We start from the raw sequence: 24856 nt of genomic DNA on the forward strand, positions 1-24856 counted from the left end.
ATCATTTTTTTTTTAATGATATTCAAACTTGAGATTTTGTCAAATTACTCATTATACTCTCTAAAAAAAATTCAATTAAATTTTTCTGAAACGTAAAATAAGTCTGCTTGTTAATTTTGATAATATAATTAATTTTGTTTAAATTTAAATTTAATCACTACAAAAAAGTAGAATACACCATTTTGGGACCGATTTAAAACGTTAAAATAAGCGGTCACTTAACGGCGTTCTATCCACCGACATTAAATTTTACTCAAATTTTAAAATCATTCATGACTACATGAAAATTATGTTATAGCAATGTGCTTTTACATCACTATAGTTTCACCCATTCCTAATTATCAAATTAATAACTGTTCTTGCAGGTAGCATTAATTCAAATTCACTCTAGATAAAATGTAAATAAATATTTTTAAAATGTATTGCACACGTTTGTTCAAATTTGAATTAAATCTTAAAATTATATAAACAAACCATTTATGTACTGAATAAGATGTTTCAGCACAAGGAGCAATTAGTAAAAACCATATATATCACATTAGACCGAAACTTCATTTTTTGTAGTTACAATTCAAGATTACATTTTTCTCTTCCTTTTTTGGTTTTACATTCAAGCTTACATTACACATATTTATTAATATTGTTACTCGTTTTGCTAACGACTTATTCAAAGTAACATTTTAATATATGTTGCACATTATACACGCGTCTATGTTCCAAATTTTGAATAAATCATTAAATAATAGCACAACGATATGTTGATATAGTGCATTCGTGAATCATCAATCATATTCATAAAATAAAAGTTTATTTAACAATAAAAAATAAAAAATAATAATAGTTTAACGTCCATGCATGTGGTAATTAAGATTGATAATGTAAAAATTAAAACATGTCTAACTAGAATTGGTTAGCACATTAAAAAAACATAATATGAGACCAATCAGTGAATCATAATCACTATATAAAGAGCCATCCTAAACTTGTTCTACTGAAGAAGACAAACAAAAAAAAAACTTAAAGCAAAATGGCATTGCAAAAGTTACCTCTCATGTCCATTGGGCTCCTTTTGCTCCTAATCATCGTCGGTTCTCCGGTAAATGCCGATGGACCGGTTTGCCCACCGACACCGTCCAACAAACTAAGCCGGGCACATTTTCCTGAAGGTTTCTTATTTGGCACAGCGACTGCGGCATATCAGGTACAATATGTTACATTATAGCTCAAAATATTTTATATCTAATATTTGAGGTCATTGGTATGAATATTTGCTAAACATTTAAACTATTTTCGTTATGTCATTAGGTTGAAGGTGCAGTTAATGAAACTTGTCGTGGACCGTCCGTGTGGGATATCTATTGTAAGAAATATCCAGGTGAGTGTCTCTACATTTACTCTTTTAAATCTTAAATTAATTTAGAATTTTTTTTAACAAATTAGTGACCATGATGAATTTTTTTAATCAAAATGTATTTTTGCATTCATTGCAAATTACAGAAAAATGCAATGGCGATAACGGTACTCAGGCCGTTGAGTTCTTCTATCGTTATAAGGTATATAGTAACTTAAATAAAATCTCTTAGTATAATTTACTTGAGAAATAATAGTGAAAAAATAGTTTACCATTATTCAAACCTACGTTGACTCTCATAATCATCTTGAAAAGTGAAAACATGACATGTTTTTGATGTTCCATTAGAAACAATCAACTTATAAAAAATCGTGCAAAACTTTTTGACTTCTCACATAAAATTACTCAAAAATTCTACAACGAAGCTACAATAATTTCTTTCCTTTATTTTAAACACAGTTAATAATTAAAAATTGATTGGATTTTATAATCGTAATTGGATACATATGAAAGTGCTTATTTTGTAAGTTAAGGTGGAATTATTTATCTTACATAATGATAGATATCTCATTATTAATCTATTAAAATTTAATACATGTATTTACAGATAATGAAATTTATATATATATATATATATATATATTTTTTTTTTTTCTGTATATATATATATATATATATATATATATATATATATATAACTAATAAAAGATATCAAGTATTTTAAAACTAAACAATATGCAAAAGAGAAACATAATATACTTTGATTAGAAAAATATTACTTATTATGTAAATAGAAATTCTAATTTTCTTTTAATATAAAGATAACAATTAGTGTTGTTAAATATCGACAAACTCATCTTGATCCGATGTGAATTAATATATCCAGAAATCGATTTATATCTTAAAATGGTTTCAAGGCTTGAAATGATACTTTTTAACTTTTTTTTGAAAAAGAATTTATTTAATTTTTGAAAAAACGAAACGAGAAGACAATACAATTACCACGTATATCTACTAAATCTAAATTTATATCCCGTTAATGAGTCTACTAATACGTGATGTTGCAATTTTGTCTTTACTGAAATATGTGTGTAGGAAGATGTCCAATTAATGAAGAATCTCAACACAGACGCCTTCAGATTATCTATCTCGTGGACGAGAATTTTTCCTCGTGTGTATATGTGCTTTAGATTGATTTAGTGTGAATAAAGTTTAGTGTGTTTAATTTATGTATATAATTCCAAATACAGATAAACCACGAAATTCAAAATTTTGGGGACCAAGGTTTCGAACTTTTGATTTGGAGGGAAACTGGAGTTTAATCGACGAGCTCAACAGAAATAGTTATATACAGATTAATTAGCGACAAACATATACATATTATTTACCTTTACATATATATATTGTTTACCCCTAACTAATTAAGTTCATTGTTTAATATTGTATAATTAGGTATAATTCCGTTTGTGACTGTTTTTCATTGGGACACTCCACAATCTCTAGAAAATGAATATGGCGGCTTCTTAAGCGCAAACATTGTGTAAGTAAAAAAGGTTTTTTTTTTTTTCAATATAAAGTATATAACCATAATATAACGTGATTTAAATAAATGTAATATCCTTTTGCCAAAATAGGAAAGATTTTCGGGAGTATGCTGAGTATGTTTTCCAAGAGTATGGTGGAAAAGTGAAGCATTGGATCACTTTTAACGAGCCATGGGTTTTCGCACACGCCGGTTATGACGTGGGTAAGAAAGCTCCAGGACGTTGTTCTCCTTACGCCAAGGAAAGAACCGTCAAGGGAGAATGCCTAGGTGGAAGATCAGGTTATGAGGCTTATCTAGTCAGTCACAACCTGCTCAACGCTCACGCAGAAGCCGTTGAAGCTTTTCGACAATGCGAAAAAGTATGTTTGTAATATATAAATCATCATAGCTATTTTATCGTCTTCCGAATCTGAAAATAGTTTGTTTTGTGATATATTTATGGCCATAGTGTAAAGGTGGGAAGATCGGAATCGCACATAGTCCGGCTTGGTTTGAACCACATGACTTTAAGGATGCACAAAATGGTGCGACCGTTGACCGTGCACTTGACTTTATAATGGGATGGTGAGTAATTAATAAGTATATTGAAATGTTTTGAAAAAGTTGGAATCTGAATTTAATTGAAATTTTTTTTTTAGGCATCTGGACACAACTATGTTTGGGGATTATCCTTAAATAATGAAAGACATTGTTGGACATAGATTACCTAAGTTTACCACTGAGCAGAAAGCAAAACTGAGAAACTCAGCTGATTTCGTAGGGATCAACTACTATACTTCCACATTTTCAAACCATATGGAGAAGCCAAATCATGCAGAACTAAGATTTAAACAAGATTCTCTTGTTGAATGGAAAGGTAAGTTTTTCGTTATACGTACTTACCTCAAAACCAATTTTTTTTTTTTTGTCTTTGGTACTTCTAGTTGGTACTAATTTATTACTATATCTTCTTTACAGATAAAAATATAAACGAAGTCAGTATTGGTAGCAAGGTATGAATTTGAACTAGAGTAAAAACAATGTTATTCGATAAATTTTATATTATGTAACCATTTCGGCTTTGTTGTATTTCAGCCTGCGACCGCTGAGCTGGCGGTTTATTCTAGAGGCTTTAGAAAAGTTTTGAAGTACGTCAAGGATAAATACGCAAATCCAGAAATTATCATCATGGAAAATGGTAACTAAAGATTAATTTTAACAATTTTTTGTCTTTTATTTTACCTTTTGTTTTAAATCAAATCTTGATGTTGTTGTTTAGGATATGGAGAGAAACTTGGAGACAACGATACAGTTGCAGTTGGTACTGCTGATTACAACAGAGAAACTTATCTTAAGAGGCATCTTTTGAGTATGTACGAAGCTATTTGGTAAGTCATATTTTTTCTAATATATATGGTGGAGTAACAATTGTATTAAAAATCTAATTAATTAATTAAAAATGTGTAAAATCTTCAGCGAAGACAAGGTGAATGTTACAGGATATTTTGTATGGTCATTGCTGGATAACTTCGAGTGGCAAGAAGGCTTTAAAACCAGATTTGGACTATATTACATTGACTTCAAAAACAACCTCACACGTCATGAGAAAGTTTCAGGCAAGTATTATAGAGAATTTCTTAGTCAAGGTGTTCGTCCATCCGCGATCAAGAAGGATGAGCTTTGAGCTATATTTGGAGGGTTTGGTTTCGTTTCAATGTTTATTTCTTATGCTTAGTGTGTGACTGACCAAGATTCATTAGGTCTTGGTTAGGATAATAAAAACGTTCGTCCTTCCATGATCAAGATCAGTGATAAGCTTTGTGCTATATTTGGAGGATTTGAATTCGTTTCAATGTTTCCTTTTTTATGTTTAGTATATGTGACTATAACCAAGATTAGCTATGTCTTGGTTCGAATAATAAAAGTGTTGTTTTTCATTTCTGAAAACGTGAAGAACAATTGCATTCTATAACTAAAAGCAAAAACAAAAACAAAAATATAGTTTTCAAAAAGAGTGTTTCGAAAATGATAGTAGAAGAATATATCAACCTTTAAGAACGGAAATACTGATTAACCTCTACACATACAAAGTTAGATCAGACCATATGACAAATTCTTCTATGGTATCTAACAACTTACATATTAGCAAGCGATTAATAGAAAGTAGAAACAATGGCAGTTCATTTTTTTCAAAGGTTATAAAATAAATAAAAATTATCTAACTTTTGTTATCTTATGCCACTTCTTGTTTGCCTAACGTTTTCGGTACGAATCGCCAACCATAAAAATTAAAACAATGCTTCATCACTCATAAGCATTAAGCAACTGCCAATATTACATCACACCACCACTCCAAACGCACATTAATGAAAATGCTTTGATTTTGTGTACTGGTTTGATGCAAACACGGGAATCCACCCAATGATTTAATCAAACGGAAGCAAAGATTCAAAGTTTTGATGGTCGATGGCATTGATCATAGAGCTGGTACGTCAGCCGGTATGTCAGCTCCCGATCTTATATCACGTTTTCTCTGGTTCTTTGATCAAATATCAACATGAGAAGCATGGTAAATGCTTACAAACCATTTCCCATTATGCACTTCAAACAAATTTGACACAAACTGAGCTCCCCAACTACTACTCCCTCTTTCCTCTTCACAAACTCCCATACACATTACATAACTATGGTGAGAATCTTGATTTAGCTAGACTCTAACACAACAATGAAAGAAACATTAATGAGATAAGAAGCAATCAAACAAAAAATTTCATAATTGCCAAAACCAAAAGCATACAAAGTATTTGTTCATGGAAAGTTACTAACTATTCCTATAATTGAATTCTAATCCCAATCTTCATCATTTATCTGCCAATCATCATCATCATCATCACTCGGCGGCCTAACGACCAAAACAACCATCCCTAAACTCTCATTCACTCCTTTCTCCTTCAACACCGATCCTCTATCCAACTTCATTCCACCTTCAGCCACAACAAGATAGTAATATCCACAGTTCTATATGAAAATGATTTCGCATAGGAAGCAAAGACATTAGCTTCAAGCACTAAAGTGTGACTGTAATCTAGGAAATTGATAGAGTTTCGATAATTTTCTCCTGATTGTTACCTTATTGGTTTCTCATTCGTTTTTAATATGGACCATTATTGATTTATATAATTTGGATTAGTAAAAAGTTGAATTGGCTTATTTTTTTCTAGGTTCTACAGAACTTTACATACAATATTGAGTTATGTTTAATTCAGATTTCCTCAAAATACGTGTACTATTATACTTGTAAATAGTATTGTTCTTATATATTTTCGTAAAATATATTCATTGTATATATTTCACATAAAAATACACATCCACCGTATACACCTTGCATAAATATCTACTATCCGACTAACACCTTACTTGCATGTAACATTTATAATAAATTGGAATTGAAAGAAAAAATTCACTAAATTAAATTTTTAAAAACAAAGCAATTGTCCATATGAATAGTTATGCATAATGATAATGTATAGTCAATTGTTTAAGACGCGATGAAAAAAAAGAGTCAATTGTTTAAGACGCATTGTCATACGATTAGTTGTGCAAAATTAGAACCATGTCACCGTAATTCAGCCATGTGACGATGTAAGATGAAAAAGGCATTTACATCAATATCGTTCTTGAGATATATCGATTTAAATTAACAACTAAGTATATTAATCACATTATTAGAATGATACGTAAATAACCCACCATTTCTTTACAGAGTTTTTTTAAAAAAACTATTATCTTACTATTTTATCAAATTATGTTAAATATTTTACTCGTCCAACTTGAAATCATAAAAAAACTGTAAATTTATAGTGGTTATTAATTTGTCAAAAACTTGTTATAGATATTTAGTGGTGATTTTGTTTGTTGATTTTACATGTAGAAATTATGAGTCCTTCATCGTAGATTAAATGATTAAGTGGCTTAACGCCGAAGTGGTTAGTTTGATATTGGCTTATTACTATTGGTTGTCGATCTCCACTCACTGCCAGATTATACCTATACGACATTCCTACCTATCGCGATCGTGGGTAAACACTTTTTTCTTTTTATTTATTATTATACAATATTTACAAATTCATTTATTAATATTTTTCAATTAGTTTGTAGCAGTAACTCGGCGTAAACAAACTAGGACCGAGGAGTCCCATAAGCCATAACGGATATTCCGTGGGCATGACGGAATCCATTGATTTATTCAATGATTGCTATATTATATATTATATTGTTTCTTTAACTAGTTTTTTATTTATTTATTGTTTTGTATTAGTACATATATGGTCGGTTGGCTCTTGTTCACTACAGAGTCATTGACGATTAGATGAAAAAATGATAGTAGCACATGATTATGTGCTTAATTATTAGTTTTACTTTATGTATGAGGTTTTACTTTTATATTTAGTATATATTATGCATAAACTATCTTTACTTTGATATATGTTTTGACATGATCTGCTTGAATATTTGGGTTCAATCTTGCAATGATTCATTTTATGGTTGGAGAGTTTTGCGTGAGGTTTAGATATTATAGTACTTAGTATAATTTCTTAGTTTATTTGATGGTTTGAGAATCTAGTTATCGTAATTGCGTGTGATTATTAAAACAAGTATGCACCAACAACAAGTACTATCCCAAGTTATCGATGAACTTTGCGAGTCCTCCCGTCCCAGTAAGTAGTTGTTGTATCATCCACCAATGTATGTAAGTCTCTTGTTGTAATCTTATTTATTTCATGTATTGATGAATGATGATGAGAAGTTTTGTTTTCGTAAAAGTCATGAACTTGAAAATGTGTCGGATCATATATATAGCAATGGTTGATTTTGTAAATTATGACTCCATGTAATATGAGCAAAATAGAGTGAATGAGGGTGTGATTGTTTTTTTTCAGACTTGTAAGGTGTTTTCTCAGAATATAAAAACAGAAAAAAATAACATGTGATGACAAAAAAAAGGGAAAAAATTAACATGTCTAATTCTACGTAAAATAATAAAATCGCCGACAAAACCGCCAGTTCTTTCTATAATCAGCTGGTTGAATATTTATATTATTAGTCTAATCACATCTTCTTACTATATAATTCATAAACGTCATTGCTTCTCAAATATGTTGTTAGTAAAAAACGTCATTAAGTAGTTTGAGTTATGGGAGTTCCCTAATAATAATAATAATAATTAATCAAACAATATACATGAATAAACGAGTCAACCAAAAAACAAATAAAAACAAGCGAATCGAAACCGTCCATACTCTAAAAGTACACGAGGGTATAAATGTCATTTCATCAATATTCATGTATTATTCATCGATTCGTTTGGCCTTTCCAGCGTTCTTCTTCTGACATTTACCAAAATTCATCAATCTCTCTCTCGCCGCGCCTTTTCGCCGGAAGTACATAACTTTCGCCGGGATTTGTCGTCTACAACGGACCTTCGAGCGCAAGGCTATTTAATCGGAAGAATTTGGAGTCACGGAGGAGCAAAAAAACAAAAAGAGAGACCCTTTATGCTGAGACGGTTTAATTTGTATCTGTGGTTATAGAAAGGAATATGCGTTGAAATGGAGCCGTAGAGAGTTATTCTGATCGGTGGTTGAAGCTTTGTCATTTGCATTTCGTGTTAATCTGATTATAGACTCTTTTAAATTGCTTCTCGTCGTAAAGGCGCTTGCTTTTGTGGGTAACTTATCTCGATTCTTCTGAAAGACGTAGAAAGAGAGAAGGTTGTGTGTAGATATTTGGAATGGGGAGGGTTTTGGTGATGTTGACGGCAGCTGCGGCTGTGGTGGCTTGTTCAATGGCGACGGTGATGGTGAGAAGGAGGATGAAAGGGAGGAGGAAATGGAGGAGGGTGGTGGGTATACTGAAGGATTTGGAGGAGGCGTGTGAGACGCCGTTGGGAAGGTTGAGGCAGATGGTTGATGCCATAGCTGTGGAGATGCAAGCTGGTTTGGTTTCTGAAGGAGGGTCAAAGCTTAAAATGCTGCTCACTTTTGTTGATGATCTTCCCAATGGGTGAGATTTCTACATATCCCAATGCTTGTTGATTAGAGTTTTTAGAAGAGTTTCCTTTTAGTTTTTATGGGATTTGGTGATATGATGGTGCAAATGTCTGGCAAAATTTGCTTGTTAGTTGTGTGAAATCGAAGGTTTTTGTTGCTTGATTGTCACAATGTAAGTCTCTTGTTGTAATATATATGAACCCTTTTTTTTCAGGAGCGAGAGAGGAACTTATTACGCCCTTCATCTTGGAGGCTCTTACTTTAGGATAATAAAGGTTCATCTGGGTGGTCAAAGGTCATCTCTTGAAGTTCAAGATGTTGAACGACATTCCATACCGACATCTTTGATGAATAGCACCAGCGAGGTGACAAGGCTTTCTCCAACATTCTATTCGAAGCTCGGTTCTTATAATCCGACAGACTAAATGCTCAGATGATTGATTATTGTTACTTGATTTTCAGGTTCTCTTCGACTTTCTCGCATCATCCTTGCAGAGGTTTATTGAAAAGGAAGGGAACGATTTCAATTTGTCACAACCTGTAAAAAGGGAACTTGCGTTTACTTTTTCTTTCCCAGTCAAGCAAACATCTATTTCATCAGGAGTTCTAATTAAATGGACCAAAGGTTTTGCAATTAGTGAAATGGTTAGTTCAAATTCTCTGCAACCTTTTTTACCTGTCTGCCTGATAGTGTTTACTAACTTTTTAGATTAAATCCAAGGCTGCATTATATTATCTTAAAATCATGATGAAGCCACTCTTTTTTTGGACTAATAGTTGGATCAACTAAAACGCATAATCATCAATTTGTGTATTATAGTTTTACGTAACGATGTGATTCATCTTCTAGCATTTGGAGTAAAGTTTGGGGAAATGTAATCAACATTGCTGCATCAAGTTCATGACACATTGCTCTTACTAATTTAGGCCGGGGAAGACATTGCTGAATGTCTACAAGGAGCGTTGAACAAAAGAGGGCTAGATATTCGCGTTGCAGCTCTTGTAAGTCCTTTACTACTGCAACAGAATCATATTCTTGGGGAACTGCTGTTTCATTGCAATTCCTTTGAAGGTTTTCATACCTGTCACTAAATTCTTACGCCTTAACAGATTAAGCATCGGGATATTGGCTATCTATCTCTTAGAAACCTCATGATATCATGGACGGTGCTGATATTAGTTTCATTGTTTGAGCAGGTGAATGATACTGTTGGGGCATTATCCTTTGGACATTTTCATGACCCAGACACAATTGCCGCTGTTGTCTTTGGAACAGGTAGTAATGCATGTTACCTTGAACGAACTGATGCCATAATCAAGTGTCAAAATCCACGCACAACTTCTGGAAGCATGGTAATAACTATTTAGAATCGTTACATAGTTTATCCTTAGAAACTAGGCATCAAAGTTAATATTCCTGAGGATTCAATTGAGAAGACTCGATTTTTTTTCTTTATGATACTTTGGTATTTTGTGTTAGGTGGTCAATATGGAGTGGGGAAACTTTTGGTCATCTCGTCTGCCAAGAACTTCATATGACCTTGAGTTGGATGCAGAGAGTATGAACTCAAATGACATGGTAATATTTTGCTACGTTCCCTTTCTGTTGTTTCGTTTTATCATGTTTTAAAGGTTTTTTATCAGGTAATCAATTTGGTGGGTATTGTTATATAGGGCTTTGAGAAGATGATAGGAGGTATGTATCTGGGCGACATTGTCCGCAGAGTAATTCTTCGAATGTCGCAAGAGTCTGACATCTTTGGACCCATCTCATCTATTTTATCTACGCCTTTTGTTCTGAGGTACATTTCGGTTGTGTTTTCTTCTGCATCTGTTTCAAATGGGGAAAAAAAACTGCCAAACTTTTACTTCGTTTCCTATATAAACTTTTGCTAATTCTCAATGCTAAGCATCTCCGTTAAAAAGCACCTGGTAGTTGTATTTTACGTAACAGATTTTTTCTTGTTTATCTATAAGTATATATTTGTCTGAATCAAATCTTCCTCCAATCTCAGAACAAATTCTGTCTCAGCAATGCATGAAGATGACACATCCGAGTTACAAGAAGTAGCAAGAATTTTGAAAGATTTAGGGGTAAGCAAACAAGTTTGTTGTGATTCAAAGTTTTGTTCTGTTCTAATTGGTCTGATACCTTTAATCACATGGCTCTCTCTCTTTGATTCATAATCACAGGTGTCAGAGGTACCATTGAAGGTGAGGAAACTTGTAGTGAAGATATGCGATGTAGTGGCACGCAGAGCAGCTAGGCTAGCAGCAGCAGGAATTGCAGGAATCTTGAAGAAGGTAGGGAGAGATGGGAGTGGAGGAGGAAGGAGAAGCGATAAGCAAATAATGAGAAGAACAGTGGTGGCAGTAGAAGGAGGTCTATATTTGAACTACAGGATGTTCAGAGAATATATGGACGAAGCTCTGAGAGATATACTGGGAGAAGATGTGGCTCAACATGTAGTCGTTAAGGCCATGGAAGATGGTTCCACCATTGGCTCTGCATTGTTGTTGGCTTCCTCACAAAGTGTTCAAACCATACCATCCGTATGAATTAGTTGTATATATACTAATAAATCCGAATGTACATAGCCAATTGTTTTAGACGCATGTTGTTTGTGTAAATATTTTAGTTTCTTCTACTGATGATTAAGTAAATAACAGTTTATTTACGGAAGCAATGATTTATTAGTATGTGTATATGCCATAATATCGAATCCCAATCTTTACCGGATAAAGTATCGTTGAATGAGAAAGAACATTCGAAAACTACAACATAAATTCAAACAACAAGAGAACAAAAGCCCAATTTCATTACATGCGTTATCCGAGAGAAAGCAAAAATTTCTTGAAGTAATAAGTGAGCAGGAAATGAGAGAGTTGTAAGAAAAACAGAAACTGCTGTTTCAGAGGCTACATTGTTACAGCACAAAAAAAGAAGCTAAAAAGAAAAGGTGGAGTGCTGAAAACGCGGACAAAAACACACACTAAGGAGGATAAGGCGGATAAAGAGGAGCTGAGCTGTGCTTATTCTTCGCCTTGGCTCTCATCCTTCACCAGTTTGATCATGTCGTCGATTCGTAGAATCGTAATGGCTGCCTCTGTTGCAAACTGGTCGCAAAACAAAGCGCCTTTAAAATTTAAGAGATGACTTGATTTTTTAATAATGTAGTTCATGTAAAGCCAAGTGCTTTTTACCTGGATAATTTTGACTTTGCTCATAGCTGGTTCGATCACTCCAGCTTCCAAATTGTTGCGGATGGTTCCATTTACAAGGTCAAGTCCCATGCTGCATATAAGTTTTCCCAACATAAAGCCGATGAGCACATAATATTTTCAAACAGAACCTCAAAGGGAAAAGACACAACAGATTGCTTATCACCTTGAATAGTGCTTCTTATCCGCCTTGGTTTGTGCGGTGTGGTGGTACGCTCTTAGTTTAGCTACCAACTCGGTTGCATCCTTAGCAGCGTTTACTGCAAGCACCTGAGAATAGGATGATAAACATTGGATTATACGATAAGAACAAAAGACAGATTATTTATTGATGATATAGGTTTGTAGGTCGCACCTTTGGTATAATCAATAGCGCATCAGCAAATTCAGCGATGGCCAATTGTTCGCGAGAGCCCAAGGTTGTAGCAAGGTGCTCCAGATACACAGACAATGCTGATTCAACTGCACCTCCACCCGCAACTACCTGTTTGACAAGAATCAGAGCGTTAGGTAAACAAGAAAAGTAATGTTCTTTGCTAAATGCAAGGAGTATCTCTAACAGGAGGTAAAAGAATGTTACCGTGTTGGACTCAAGGGTCCTCTTGACAATACATAAAGCATCATGCAGTGCTCTCTCCATCTCATCAAGCATGTAGTCATTTGCACCTCTTAAGATCAACGAAACCTTACAGGAAAAAAAAACTTACAGTCATGACAAAACTAGACTAAACTCTGTGATAATGGTAAATAACTTTAAATGAAATATATTTAGGATAAATTTTGTGTGATATAGTACTGTCAACAATCAAGTGTGATTTAATGCAGAGAGAAAATGGCATACCGCACTGCTTGTTTTGGTTCCCTTTATCAATATAACATCATCATCTGCGATTCTCTCTTCCACAACCTCATCAGCAGATCCAAGGTGAGCTGGATCAAATGTTTCTTCGCCCTCCATGTCAGCAAAAGTGGTGACCTAAAACAAAGAATAAACATATTAGTTGAAATTTTAGTTTGTCAACATGGTTCTAATGCTTTTAGTATTGAAAAAGCATAACGGAGGAAGTACCAGAGTCGCTCCTGTCGCCTTGGCAACATGGCGCATGTCTTCTTTGCGCACACGCCTAACAGCAATAGCTCCTGCCTCTACAAAGTACTGAAATAAAAGCAATAGAAATGAGAATCCAAGGATTTGAATAACTACGGTGAATCAAACATAAACACAAGTAATCTTGAATACTTCAAAAACTAAGTTATGTGTAAACAAGAGAGAAAATTATTGGTTTTCATCCTCACTTTAAGTGCCATGTCGTCAATCCCCTTTGTGGTCAGAATTACATTGGCCCCAGCTTTGAGAAGTTTCTCTATCCGCTCTTTTGTCATGTCAGCTTCTCTGTGGAAACAAATAATCAGCAACATATTAAAAAACTCTGTATGGAACGAAGATAACATCAGCTACAAGTGGACAGTAAAGCCAATGTATTAAGCTTTCCTATCCCATACACCCGGAAATTGGAGAATGCAAATACTTCTTCACGCAAGGATCAAGAGAACAAACCAATTGACATTTGGTAGGAAAAAAGCAAGCACTCTGAATGCGACTCAAGGAAAAGTGTATAACTGAGAAAACTACCTTTGACGGATCTTTTCAAGTTCTCGTGGGTCATTAACAACAACTTGGACACCCAGCTGCATTTTTGTTTTCTGCAGATTGAAGTCAAGGCAAGCAATCTTTGCTGGAGACACTCGTAATGGCATCCCTTGGGCAGCACGACCAGTATTGAGTGCATATCCATTTAACAAATAGCTGTCTCTTGCACTTTGTCCATGAGCTTTCAGAATATTAATGCCCTATAATGTGGTAAGAATACGCGTTTAAGCATAAAAATATCATCCGCAAGACAGATCTTTATATTTGAAACTTTGACAGAGAAGCATTAACAGACCTTGATAGGGTATTTTATCTCTCCCCGCTGATTTGTCATCTTTACTGAAAGAACGGCTTCCACAACCTTTAAAAGAAATGTGATTATAACAGTTCAGCCACATGCAATGGTATTGCAAGATAAATCAGATGTAAGTAAAAAAGAGTCCCCCCAAGACAAAACCAAGAGTAAACATGTTTTAATAACAAAGCACTTCCACGTGTAAGGAGAGCTGGAAGCATACCAAATTGGCAAAGACGTCACTGTCACCAGATATCAGTTTGGAGGACATGCTGGTTTTGGCACAGTTTATCAATGGAACTTTCCCAAGCTTTTCAACCTATAAAACGCAAAAAAAAACTAAGTAATTAACTGAAGGGGAAGAGACAGAAAGTACAGAGAACTTACCCAATTATACTGACACAAAAAATGTATGAAGATAGGACCATATAGAGTTCAACCACATAAATAAAAGATTCCTCAAATGCTGTATACTCATTGAGAAAGATAATAAATGACATAAGAGGCAAAAATATAGACCATCACAAGAGGACTAACCTTCGTCACCAACTTCTCTTCTATGTATTTGCAAGATTCCCTCATTGCTAGCTGTCAACAGTAAAACAGATAATGAACAGACTGGAAATACTTGTGCAGTGATAATTGATGTCGCATGTGAAATTAAAGTCACTACATATGAAACCAAAGTCGCAGCTTACCCTATATCCACTGATAATTGATGTTGGATGTATTTTGTTCCTGACCAAATCATTTGCCCTCTGCAAATATATACTTAAGACCATTAATCATCAAGCAGTAGTTACCATGTGAAAAATCTTCACAACTCCAAAAAACAAACAAAACCAAAAAGAGTAATCAAACTAACCTTCAACAACTCAGCAGCTACAATAACCACAGATGTAGTTCCATCACCAACTTCTCTATCCTGTAGTTCAGCTAACTCGACAAGAACCTGTCACAACAAAAGTAGACAGATTAGAGAACGGAGTAACTAATAATTCATAATCAGTCTTTTAAAAGCGCATATATATGCAAATGATGATAAGAATATACGTATAACATTCACATATGCATAAATTACCTTAGCAGCAGGGTGTTCGACCTCCAACATCCTAAGAATAGTAGCACCATCATTTGTAATGGTCACATCACCAATATCATCCACCAACATCTGGAAAAACAAGCCGACATAACATGAAACACGATGGGAGGAACTAGGTACGAAAATACAAAGGACAATGTCTAGGAGATTTGAAATAAAACAGGAAATGGTTAGGTCTAAAAAAAACCCTAAAACCGGACACATCAAAAATATGAAAACAAAGGCTAGAAGAATCTATATAACACAGATGCAAATCAGAAACCAAACCTTGTCTAGTCCGACGGGACCAAGAGAGGTCTTGACAATATTAGAAACAGCTTGACAAGCCATCACTGCAAATAGAGACATCAAATCTGAGTTAAATACCACAAAACATCAAAAGAAGAGATTCAAAACAAACCCTAGCTAGAGATCGAACAGGATATTTGCGATGAAAACAAAGAGAACAGATTAGTAATGAGAAGAGATGGGAAATAGGCGAAAAAGGGGCGATAGAGAAAAGGAGTACCGTTCTGAGTACGAACATCTTGGCCGGATTGTCTATCGCCGGAAATATCCGGATTTTGGGCGGAGATCGACATTATCCGGTTATTATATGAACAGGAGAGGAGAAGCGAGAGGCTATAGATCGGAGATCTGAGCCCTCGAGGAAAGTACAGCGAGAGAGTTTTCGCTTTTTATTGGATAGAAGCGAAAATGCTTCTCAAAAGTTTGAGAGAGTGAGACTCCGGCGGGTTTTTAACTTTCAAGGTTTCTGGGATGTACGTCCAGGGTATGAACGAAGCGACGACGTTTTATGTATTTGGACCCGGAAGAAGATATACCCTTAGGCCCATTTTGTGATAATGGGCTTCGTGATTTAAAAAAGAAGGGCATAAGTGTCAGTTTCAAATTTTTAACAAAAACACGTCATCATTAGCATTATCAACTTCTCCGCCTCCGGTGCCAACATTTCAGATGTTTGACTCTGTTTCGATCTTTCAGTCTTATCTTGCGGGGAACTTCGGTTTCTCGATTTTTCATAAAGTTCAGAAACTTTTTTTATTTATTAATTATACTTTCAGATACTTGTTACTACAGCATTATCTATGAAGTTCTCAAGTCTCAGTTACGGAAAAGATATTGGTGGTGATTGTGGAACTGTAATAAGAGGGTTTTGATTGCTAATATTGGCTCAAATTGAGATTATAAAAGTAAAAGAGACATGATCCAATACAGTTGAGATTTTAAATCAGTTACAGTGGCTTTTGAGAATCATGCGTTTAAAGGCTTGTACAGCTTCTCAACCATCTTCCTATACTCTGTGTTACATTAGAAGAAGAAGAAGAAGAACATCATTATTGAATCAAAATGGAGACATCCAGAGATGTGTTATCTGATTACTATTGCAAAATTACCTTCTTGATTGCTCCAAAGCTGAGCCGCTTGATTGTTCAATGGTGAGCTGATGTTCGGTTCTGATCAACCAAAACAAAAAAACATGAAAAATTAGATACTGAATCAAACCAACAGAGAATTTCGTCATAAGTAACCTCAATAGCTATATCAGCCATAGAGTTTACCTCCAAGAAGGCTCTGAATTGAGAGTAATATTGTCCTCACATCGTAAGCAGATGACCATTTATCCTATAAAGATTTGAAAACAGATTATGTTTCTAAGTACTGCTTCTCTGATATGTGATTCCATGGGATTTACATTAACACACAAGTCGAAAGAGCAAGTGATTGTTATGTATGTACCTGAAGAATGTCCAAGCAAATGTTGCCATAGAGATCCACATTGGGGTGGAAGCAGCATGTCTCAAACTTAACTTTGGGAGATTTAAAAGGATAATCGTTTGAGAAAGTGAGTGAGAGTCTGTACTCAGTTCCTTCGAACACAGTATCTTTGCTTCCTGTGATTGTTCCTTTCCAGCAAAATATGTTGTCTTCCTCTGGAAAAGCAGATATCCCCGGATCACCTCCCATCTGCAACACATAAAACCAAAGGCCATGTATAAGCGTCTAGCTATATCAACAGGTTCATTTTTTATTCTTAGAAGAAAGGCAAGGAGTGATAGCTTACCATCAAGCCCATCAGTTCAGATTGCAGCCTGCGATTAAGGAAGAACAATGGATAGAAAACAAAGAATTTGTTTGCTTAACAAAGAAAAAAATGATCCAAGATTTGAGCAAGAAAGGGTACATCAAAGAGAGTACTTGAAATCTGATTCAGAACCAACATAAGGAAAACCATCGTGAAATGTGATTGTACATATAAACTTTGATGTATCATTCTCTCCGAGACATTCTAACAAACAGTTGGTAGACAAAGTGAGAACCCATCATTTCAGAAGAGAACAAGAGAAGTCACAATCAGTTTTGGATCCATCGTTTACTCTAAAAATGATACAGAAGCATGTAGACCACAAGAAATGGATATGGGTAGAGCCAAAACCTAATCTAATCTACCTAAAGAAACATGAATAAATCTATAAACAATCGCAGCGATTATAATCATAAAGAGGCTAAAGACTAATTCCTCTAAATGGAGGCGAGAATATTCCAAGATCGGAAAAGTGTAGAAAAGAAAGAACCTTTTGAGGACAGATTGACTATCGACGGTCTTAGTCGGAGGAGCAGGTTGCTTTGATCCGGTGGCTACCGGCGTAGTCGCCGCCGGAGTATTTCCTGTGTACCCATTTACCGTCGCCATCTTTTTTCGCCTCTTCTAATTGAACAAACCAACAATCGTAGTCGAAATTTCTGAAAATGAAATGCTTTTGATCGAGGAGAATCAGATTCAAGAATGATCAAAGTTGAAGAAGACGGAGAAGAGAGATAGAGAGGATAGTGATTCTTCCTCTTCTTTAACAGAGAGAGAGACGTGGGTCTGGGTTATAAAACGTGTACGCCACAAGAAACGACGTCGTTTTAAAGCAATTATCCTAAATTATTTTCCGAACGTTATCACTTTAGAATATAGCGGCTCTTTTGATGCATTTGAATTGAAAATTCACCTACCTTATGTAACGGCTATTTATTTTCCCCAATGATCAGATTTGTTACAAAAAGATGAAAATGGGAATCATGCAAAATGCTTAATAGGTCAGAGATTTATGAGATCTACAAGAGGAGAGGGTATCAAGAGCAAAGGATAAATCAAGATCCTGTTACAATCAGATTCATCACAAGGACACAATATCTTTGAAACCAATTCCATAAAGAGAAAGACACATTTCTATAGATACATGATAACTTCCCTAACTTTCCAACCTATTAAGAAATATCACACTAAGGAGCCATCAGAGATGACTACAAAAGATACGGGGAGGGAGATGTACATATGGGACTGATCAACAATAGAGCTTAATGACTCGAGAGACTCTTGCAAAGAAGACCGGACACATACTTGTGCTGAACTTTATAACCTCTCTCATCCATTCCGGTGCCACTCTTTGGAATGTTCCGAGCGATACAACCTCATAGAGCAGCTCAGATTCTTCACCAATTGGGTTATTTATAAAAGTTAGGCTGAAGGATAAACCTGTTATGGTCAAAATCAGGGAGAAAAAATCAGCATCGGTGCTTTTCTGGTGGCTTATGGTCACAAAACCGGTGGGTGGTCCATCTTTTGAATCAAAATAAATAGGTCTTGCATGAAAACAACCTGGAGAAAGAGAATAAACTTAACGCAATAAACAAATTACCGGTTGTTGGATGTGAGGCTACAATGCAGACGTGTTCGCCTTCATTATTAGTCGACAATTTCATTCCTAGCAAGTGTTCGCCAAGAGCTTGAAATGTACAACTAGCAGAACTACTTGATCCATCGTAGGTTGTTTTGCAGCATTGTGGCTGAGAAACCAAGAGAGTTTCCTTGAAACAAAAGCAAGAAAAAATATCAGTAAGGATAACTTTATGATCCACTGGGTTTGTGAAGCAATTTGCGCAACATTCAGCTCAGAACTGAAAGGATAATAGGTGATTTGTTTTACCTTTGCTTTATGATGTTTGCTAATCTGAGGTGATACTATGTCCGTTTCCACCATATCTTCTGACAGTCTGCTACGTTTTCTCATGCTTCTCGTTGTAACTCGAGCAGTTTCAGGTGTCTTTGTCTCTTGTTTTCTTCCACTTTGATCTTCGTAGTTGCGAGGATGTCCCTCTTTCACCAGCTCTTTTAGCTTGACAACTTCTTCAGAAAGTGCTTTGTCTGTAAAAAAATCACTCTTTTAAGTACAAGGATAAAATTTACTTAAACCGTATAAAAACAAAAATTTAATCCTACACGGTGTTATAAACAAGTCGTCATCACTCTACATGAAGCAGTTCACATTATCTCAGCTAAATTCCTAGAAAAACTTCATATCATGTCCGACTAAAGGCTACATTCCATGACACATGCAATTTGAGCAGCAACTATCATTAACATTGCTTCTTACTCTTTTGTTCTTCTTCCCTGAGAAGCTTTTGATACTCCAAACACTTGTCGTCCCTGCCAGATCTGTGGGTCAAGATTGTTATGGTTACATTTCCAAGGCTCCAAACTCTCTATATATAAAAGAATGTCAGGGAAAATTAACACCGTAATATATGATGTACATGCCTGATTGAAGTCATTTCATTCCTAATTTTCTCCACTATCTCCAGCAAATTCTGATTTTCACCTCGCAAATGTTCCATCAATTCCTCCGAGGCTGCAAAAAAAGCAAAAGAGAGGGAGACAGACGCACTAAGAACGTCTTCACAGACTTGAAAAAGGTCTCTAATTTTGTAGGCAATAAACAACATAGAAGAAACCCCATTGTTATAATTCTCTATTGAAACAATTCTAAGTGTTTGTAATTGCAATTTGAAACTTAACCTAACTAGAGAGAAATGAGTACTAGAGATATCTAAAATTCAAGTATGGAACAAAGGAACTCAACCTCAAAGAACGAATCTTTCGAAAAACAAAAGACGAACAAGGAGAAAGAGATAGAAATTGGTACCTGAAACAAAATTAAGGAATTTCTCTTCTTGTTCCCTATTAACCTCATCGTATTCGGAGAATTTCTTCTTCTGAAAAAATAAAGATCGAAATCAAAATCGAACCCAGAAACGCGAAATTCCAAAAAACCCACATGAAAATCAAATGGAAGATGTTGCTGAAAACCTTGAGTTTGGAGTATTTGTCGTAGAGCTTGGCGTAGAGAGCTTCCATTTCTGCAACCGAAGAGTGACGAATCAAAACAATTGATACACGACCCGGAAAAAAAAAAAAAGCAAAATCGAAGAGCTTACAAATTCGATTCGAGAGAGCAAACACAATCGTTTTTGTTTTCAGATTTGAAGGACGAAACTGCTGAATTCAAAAAAAAAAGACGAACTTTTAAAATCCTAAACTGATGCCAATGAAATAAAACAAATAAAGTGGATTTTAACACTAGGGCATTGGTTCCATAAAACTGGGTTAGATTCTCGGTTCGGATAATTCTATACCACTTGGTTATTATAAAATCCGGTTCGGTTCCACTTTTTTTTTCTAGTCGTATACTATTATTTGGGTAGTATAATTTACAATTACCCTTAATAATTTTCCCTTTTGTAAGAATTTACTTAAAAATGTCATTAGAAATAAAATTTTATAGAGTAAATTAATTCAACTCATTAAGGATAAACATATCAAATACTATTTTATGCAATTTAATTAATTTAATTTAATTATAAAAACGAAAATCTAATATTAATTTCTTTAAAAAGAATGACCAATAAAAATGAACATATAAGATTTGATATCTAACTTACCATATTAATTTGTTATTAATCATTATACTTCACCTCTCATCTTTATATGATTCTATTTCTATAAATAAATAAATCATTATATCATCTATATAATAAAAAACGGAAAAAAATTTCCGCATATACCAAGATTTGAATTTTTAAAAACGAATATAAATTATTCAATGTATGAAAAAACAAATTTATCGGGTCAAAAATTCATATTTGAGTAATATATTCCTTTTCTTTAATATCATCAATACTTAATAGATCAAAAATTTATGAAGTATAAATACTCTAATTTGATTTTTTGAAACAAATATTTATAATAGGCGGTGGATTGAATATAATATATTATATGATGAAATGAGTTATGATTCTTATAACTATTTGAATATTTATATTTAATTACATATCATTTTTTTAAAATTCATAATTTTACATACTACAATAAATTTTTTTAAATATTTTAATTTGGAACATTTTAAAAAAGTTTAATTTAATATATTAAAGATTATCATAAATATTTAATAGATTAAAAAGATAAAGAAAATTATAAATACATTAATTTTATTTTCTAAAAAGATATGTTTAAAATATTTATAGTAGGCGGCAGGTTAAATGTATTGTATTATATGGTAGAAAGTTATGATCCTTATAACAAACGGCATTTTAAGATTTTATGATGAGATGAGTTAAATAAGGTTTGACACTTCTAAATATTTGAAAATTTGATTCTGCAAGCAATTTTGAAAATAATAAATAATGGATTGTGCGCAATATTTTCATAGGGATTGTAAAATGAAAATATAGACTCCACACACGGATTGAATTTGGTATTATTATATACCAAATATATGTTCATAACATATTTGATTATGTGAATAATTGGTAAATTCCGTAATTAGCTCAAATAAATCTCTATTTCAACAACCAATGAATCAGAATTTGAAAAAATAATTTCCTAAATCAATTCAAAATAATAGCTAATTTTCTTAAGTAATTTAAAATAATCTACGTTTTAGATGCTATTTATTTATGATATTTTGATTTTGATCTAACTAAATTATATGCACTCTCATTTTGTGGTTGTTAACATAAATTAACTCATTGTTCAAACAATATTAATTTTTTTAAAAATAATATTATTTTTCGTTTTCATATCTTAAAAAAAATATCCATAATTGAATACTATATGATATGTTGTGTTTTTATCGGTTTTGAGTCTTTGTTTTCTTTCTTACATCATATGTTTTATCGAGTCAAAGTGTGTTTTTAGAGTCTTTTAGTCGTTTATCGAGTCTCTACAGGTTTTAGGTTGCTTCGGAGGAAAACGAGCTGTTTTGGGGTATAAACACACTTTTGGAGATGCAGTTTCGTTTAGAAATGTCAGACGTTTTTCCTCAGATGGAATACTTCCCACCGTTAGATCTTTCTGCATTTTTGACACAAGTTAGATGAAGATGTTATCTTGAGTTTACAAGTGGTTTGAAGGAAATCCAACTGTGCATTCAAGAGTTATACCTGAATTAGTGAAGACAGGTCATTCTGCCGAGCATTTGAAGCAGTTGCGGAGTTGGAGACCAGAAGATTCAGATCGATCGATCCACTTGTGGATCGATCGATCCCATCCTCTGACGGACGAGAAGCAGTTTCCAGTGACTCGGGATCGGTCGATCCACCCACCGGATCGATCGATCCCTTCCCGAGACGTACTTTTGGCCCAGAATTGACCCGATTCACTCCAGATCCGACCCGGCTCGTTTCCTATTGTTTTAAAACCCTATGCTCGACTCTTTACACATTATCTTTGATATTTTTGAGTTCTAAACTTGGTTCTTTGGTTTGTAAACAACTTTGGGCAAAGGAATCCATCCTCTTGACACTTGGAGAAGATTTCTAAACCCTATTCCTTTTCTATTTTATTGAATCATGTTTTCTTTCATATCTATTTGTCTTTTCTCTTTCTCTATGTGTGAGTAGTTCTCCAATTGGGTTTTAGGGTTCCAATTAGGAGATTCAATGGATTAATGGATTGATTGTGTTAGGAATTTTCATTCTCTAGGTTCTGTGATTCACATGTTCTTAATGCTAGAATAGGATTGATCACCCTGTTGTAGATTCTAGGTTTTTCTAGGCATCAAAAGTGTTCGATAAAATGCCTGAAAGAATGTGGATTGAGCAATGTATTTATAGCCAACGAAAGTTGACGTTAGGACGTATTGTGAACTTAATGAACTTGTTTGGTAATGCGAATATGACTAGGAAATTGCATGCGAAAGTTTAGTAGTCGAATAGTCAAATTTAGTGATTAATGTCTTGAAAGAGAATTGGTTTAAATGTGTTCATGTTCGAGAACGGTTCTTAATTACTGAATTCCTGGTTTCATGTTTCCATTATTCGTTGATCTCTGAAATACCCTAACGCCCAATGTCTTTAAATATTGAAGTTAAATCGTTTAATTAATTTGCATTTTTATTTTACAAACTGAAAACCCGAACAAGCAATCTTTTTAGTTTTAGCTAAGAACAAGTCTCGGAAATCCTTAGAGTATCTTTGGTCCTTGTGGATCAACCTCGAATATACTGCCTAACGGTTAAGTGTATTCAGTAATTACTGTTGGTGTCGGATCCCGCACCAGAAGTACGAGACCAACCAAAGATTGCCACGTAATCAAGATAATGGCCCATAAAGGATGAAGCCCATTGGACCCGTGAGCTGAAGGGATGGTCGAAGTGGTTGTCACCATTTCGAGAATCCGAAGTGACTGCACTGTGACACGAGTTCGGTGTGGAAGACACGGGAAAGTCGGTTCAAGGACACTTGGGCCAAAAGAGGCGAGGCCCATGAAGATCAGAGTCAACTCAAATTCAAACGTTGAGCATTAAAGCCGAAGAATCAAAACGGACACATTTAAGAAGAAATAATTGTACTTAATTGCTCATTTTAATGTCGTTTATCTATGTATAAATATAGAGGCCAATGGTCATGTAAAAGGGGGCTTCCTCTCAAGAGAGAAATACTATAGCAATTTTCGTATCAATTTATAAGTTTTTACATATTCATTTTTGTCCCTCAAGAATAATCTTTCCCGCTTAACAAAATACTTGAGTGTGTGAATCCGACATCCACATTTTGGCGCCGTCTGTGGGGAGATTAAGTTCTTGAGTGGTCATTGCGTTACCTAAGGATTTAGGATTAGTTTTTAGTCTAAAGCATTTTTTTTTTTATTACTAACTATCACACTCGTTTTTCTTTTAGGTGTTGGCTATGGAATATAATGATTGGCTACAAGAAGAAGAGGATGAGCCATATGTGGAGCCACCATTTGATGAGAGTGTTCTTACACCGGAACAAAAAGTGAAGTTGAATGAACTTCACAACGAACATCCGACATTGGTAAGGAGTGATTTAGCGATTTTGATCCGGTTGAACCTCTTATCACACCGAGCATCCTGTGAAGGAAGAGAAATCACATTCTATGAAGAACAAGAAGCCCATGCTCTTGAAAAGGTAATATATTGGGTTCCACCAAGCGAACTAGAAGGTACATTCAATTCAACCCTTGAAATTCATGATGTTGAGGATATTCAGATACCATGCATTGAAGATGTGACTTCTAGTTTGCATACTCCCATGATCATTGATGAATGTTATGATTTGATATGTGAGTCTCAACAACTAGATGCTTTAAGAGCAACAAAACTTGCTAGGGATTACCATGATATATGTTTTGATATTGAATATCATTGTGCTTTGAATGTTCATGATCTCGAGTTTAAGTTTTCAATGCCTGAAATATCTAGATCTCTTCTTGATGAATCTTTCCTAGGAGTTGTGCTTGATATTGATACGATTTTGCATGTGACTGAAGATCTTGAGGTTGATTATATGGATGTAGATATTGTGCTATAT

At 34.4% G+C, this 24856-nt stretch overlaps 5 protein-coding genes across 5 annotated transcripts; 2 read left to right on the forward strand and 3 right to left on the reverse strand.

Annotated features, from left to right (window-relative positions):
• The first annotated feature begins 1017 nt into the window (after nt 1–1017).
• Nucleotides 1018–4727, forward strand: LOC9319291 (beta-glucosidase 24). Its single transcript, XM_021032949.1, is given in 13 exon segments — nt 1018–1201; nt 1306–1375; nt 1498–1553; nt 2447–2524; nt 2658–2694; nt 2804–2891; nt 2986–3256; nt 3346–3461; nt 3536–3753; nt 3855–3889; nt 3972–4074; nt 4156–4264; nt 4353–4727. Coding segments are annotated over 13 exon segments (1563 nt in total). The 5' UTR covers nt 1018–1027; the 3' UTR covers nt 4561–4727.
• Nucleotides 4728–8131: 3404 nt separating this feature from the next.
• LOC9321420 (hexokinase-4) lies at nt 8132–11609 on the forward strand. The gene is made up of 9 exons (XM_021030618.1): nt 8132–8939; nt 9141–9291; nt 9389–9571; nt 9854–9928; nt 10124–10279; nt 10407–10505; nt 10601–10728; nt 10942–11020; nt 11120–11609. The coding sequence occupies exons 1-9, from the start codon at nt 8668–8670 to the stop codon at nt 11483–11485; spliced, it is 1509 nt and encodes a 502-aa protein (XP_020886277.1). The 5' UTR covers nt 8132–8667; the 3' UTR covers nt 11486–11609.
• Nucleotides 11610–11693: 84 nt separating this feature from the next.
• LOC9319293 (T-complex protein 1 subunit alpha) lies at nt 11694–15938 on the reverse strand. The gene is made up of 17 exons (XM_021030617.1): nt 15705–15938; nt 15464–15528; nt 15176–15265; nt 14960–15046; nt 14793–14852; nt 14632–14682; nt 14318–14413; nt 14095–14160; nt 13782–13999; nt 13445–13541; nt 13218–13304; nt 12990–13124; nt 12729–12833; nt 12504–12632; nt 12315–12418; nt 12131–12221; nt 11694–12043 (listed from the first exon to the last, which is right to left on the reverse strand). The coding sequence occupies exons 1-17, from the start codon at nt 15775–15777 to the stop codon at nt 11960–11962; spliced, it is 1638 nt and encodes a 545-aa protein (XP_020886276.1). The 5' UTR covers nt 15778–15938; the 3' UTR covers nt 11694–11959.
• A 395-nt stretch (nt 15939–16333) lies between these two features.
• On the reverse strand, nt 16334–18102 carry LOC9321421 (ubiquitin-conjugating enzyme E2 19). Its single transcript, XM_021030620.1, has 6 exons — nt 17773–18102; nt 17262–17289; nt 16937–17164; nt 16759–16822; nt 16594–16653; nt 16334–16497 (listed from the first exon to the last, which is right to left on the reverse strand). Exons 1-6 carry the CDS (start codon nt 17889–17891, stop codon nt 16451–16453), a joined length of 546 nt encoding a protein of 181 aa, XP_020886279.1. The 5' UTR covers nt 17892–18102; the 3' UTR covers nt 16334–16450.
• A 189-nt stretch (nt 18103–18291) lies between these two features.
• On the reverse strand, nt 18292–20564 carry LOC9321422. The gene is made up of 8 exons (XM_021030619.1): nt 20462–20564; nt 20334–20383; nt 20170–20239; nt 19785–19875; nt 19621–19682; nt 19174–19391; nt 18886–19054; nt 18292–18722 (listed from the first exon to the last, which is right to left on the reverse strand). Exons 2-8 carry the CDS (start codon nt 20379–20381, stop codon nt 18532–18534), a joined length of 849 nt encoding a protein of 282 aa, XP_020886278.1. The 5' UTR covers nt 20382–20383; nt 20462–20564; the 3' UTR covers nt 18292–18531.
• Nucleotides 20565–24856: the final 4292 nt, after the last annotated feature.

The sequence above is a fragment of the Arabidopsis lyrata genome, assembly GCF_000004255.2.
Source record: "Arabidopsis lyrata subsp. lyrata unplaced genomic scaffold ARALYscaffold_3, whole genome shotgun sequence".
NCBI classification, from domain to species: Eukaryota; Viridiplantae; Streptophyta; class Magnoliopsida; order Brassicales; family Brassicaceae; genus Arabidopsis; species Arabidopsis lyrata.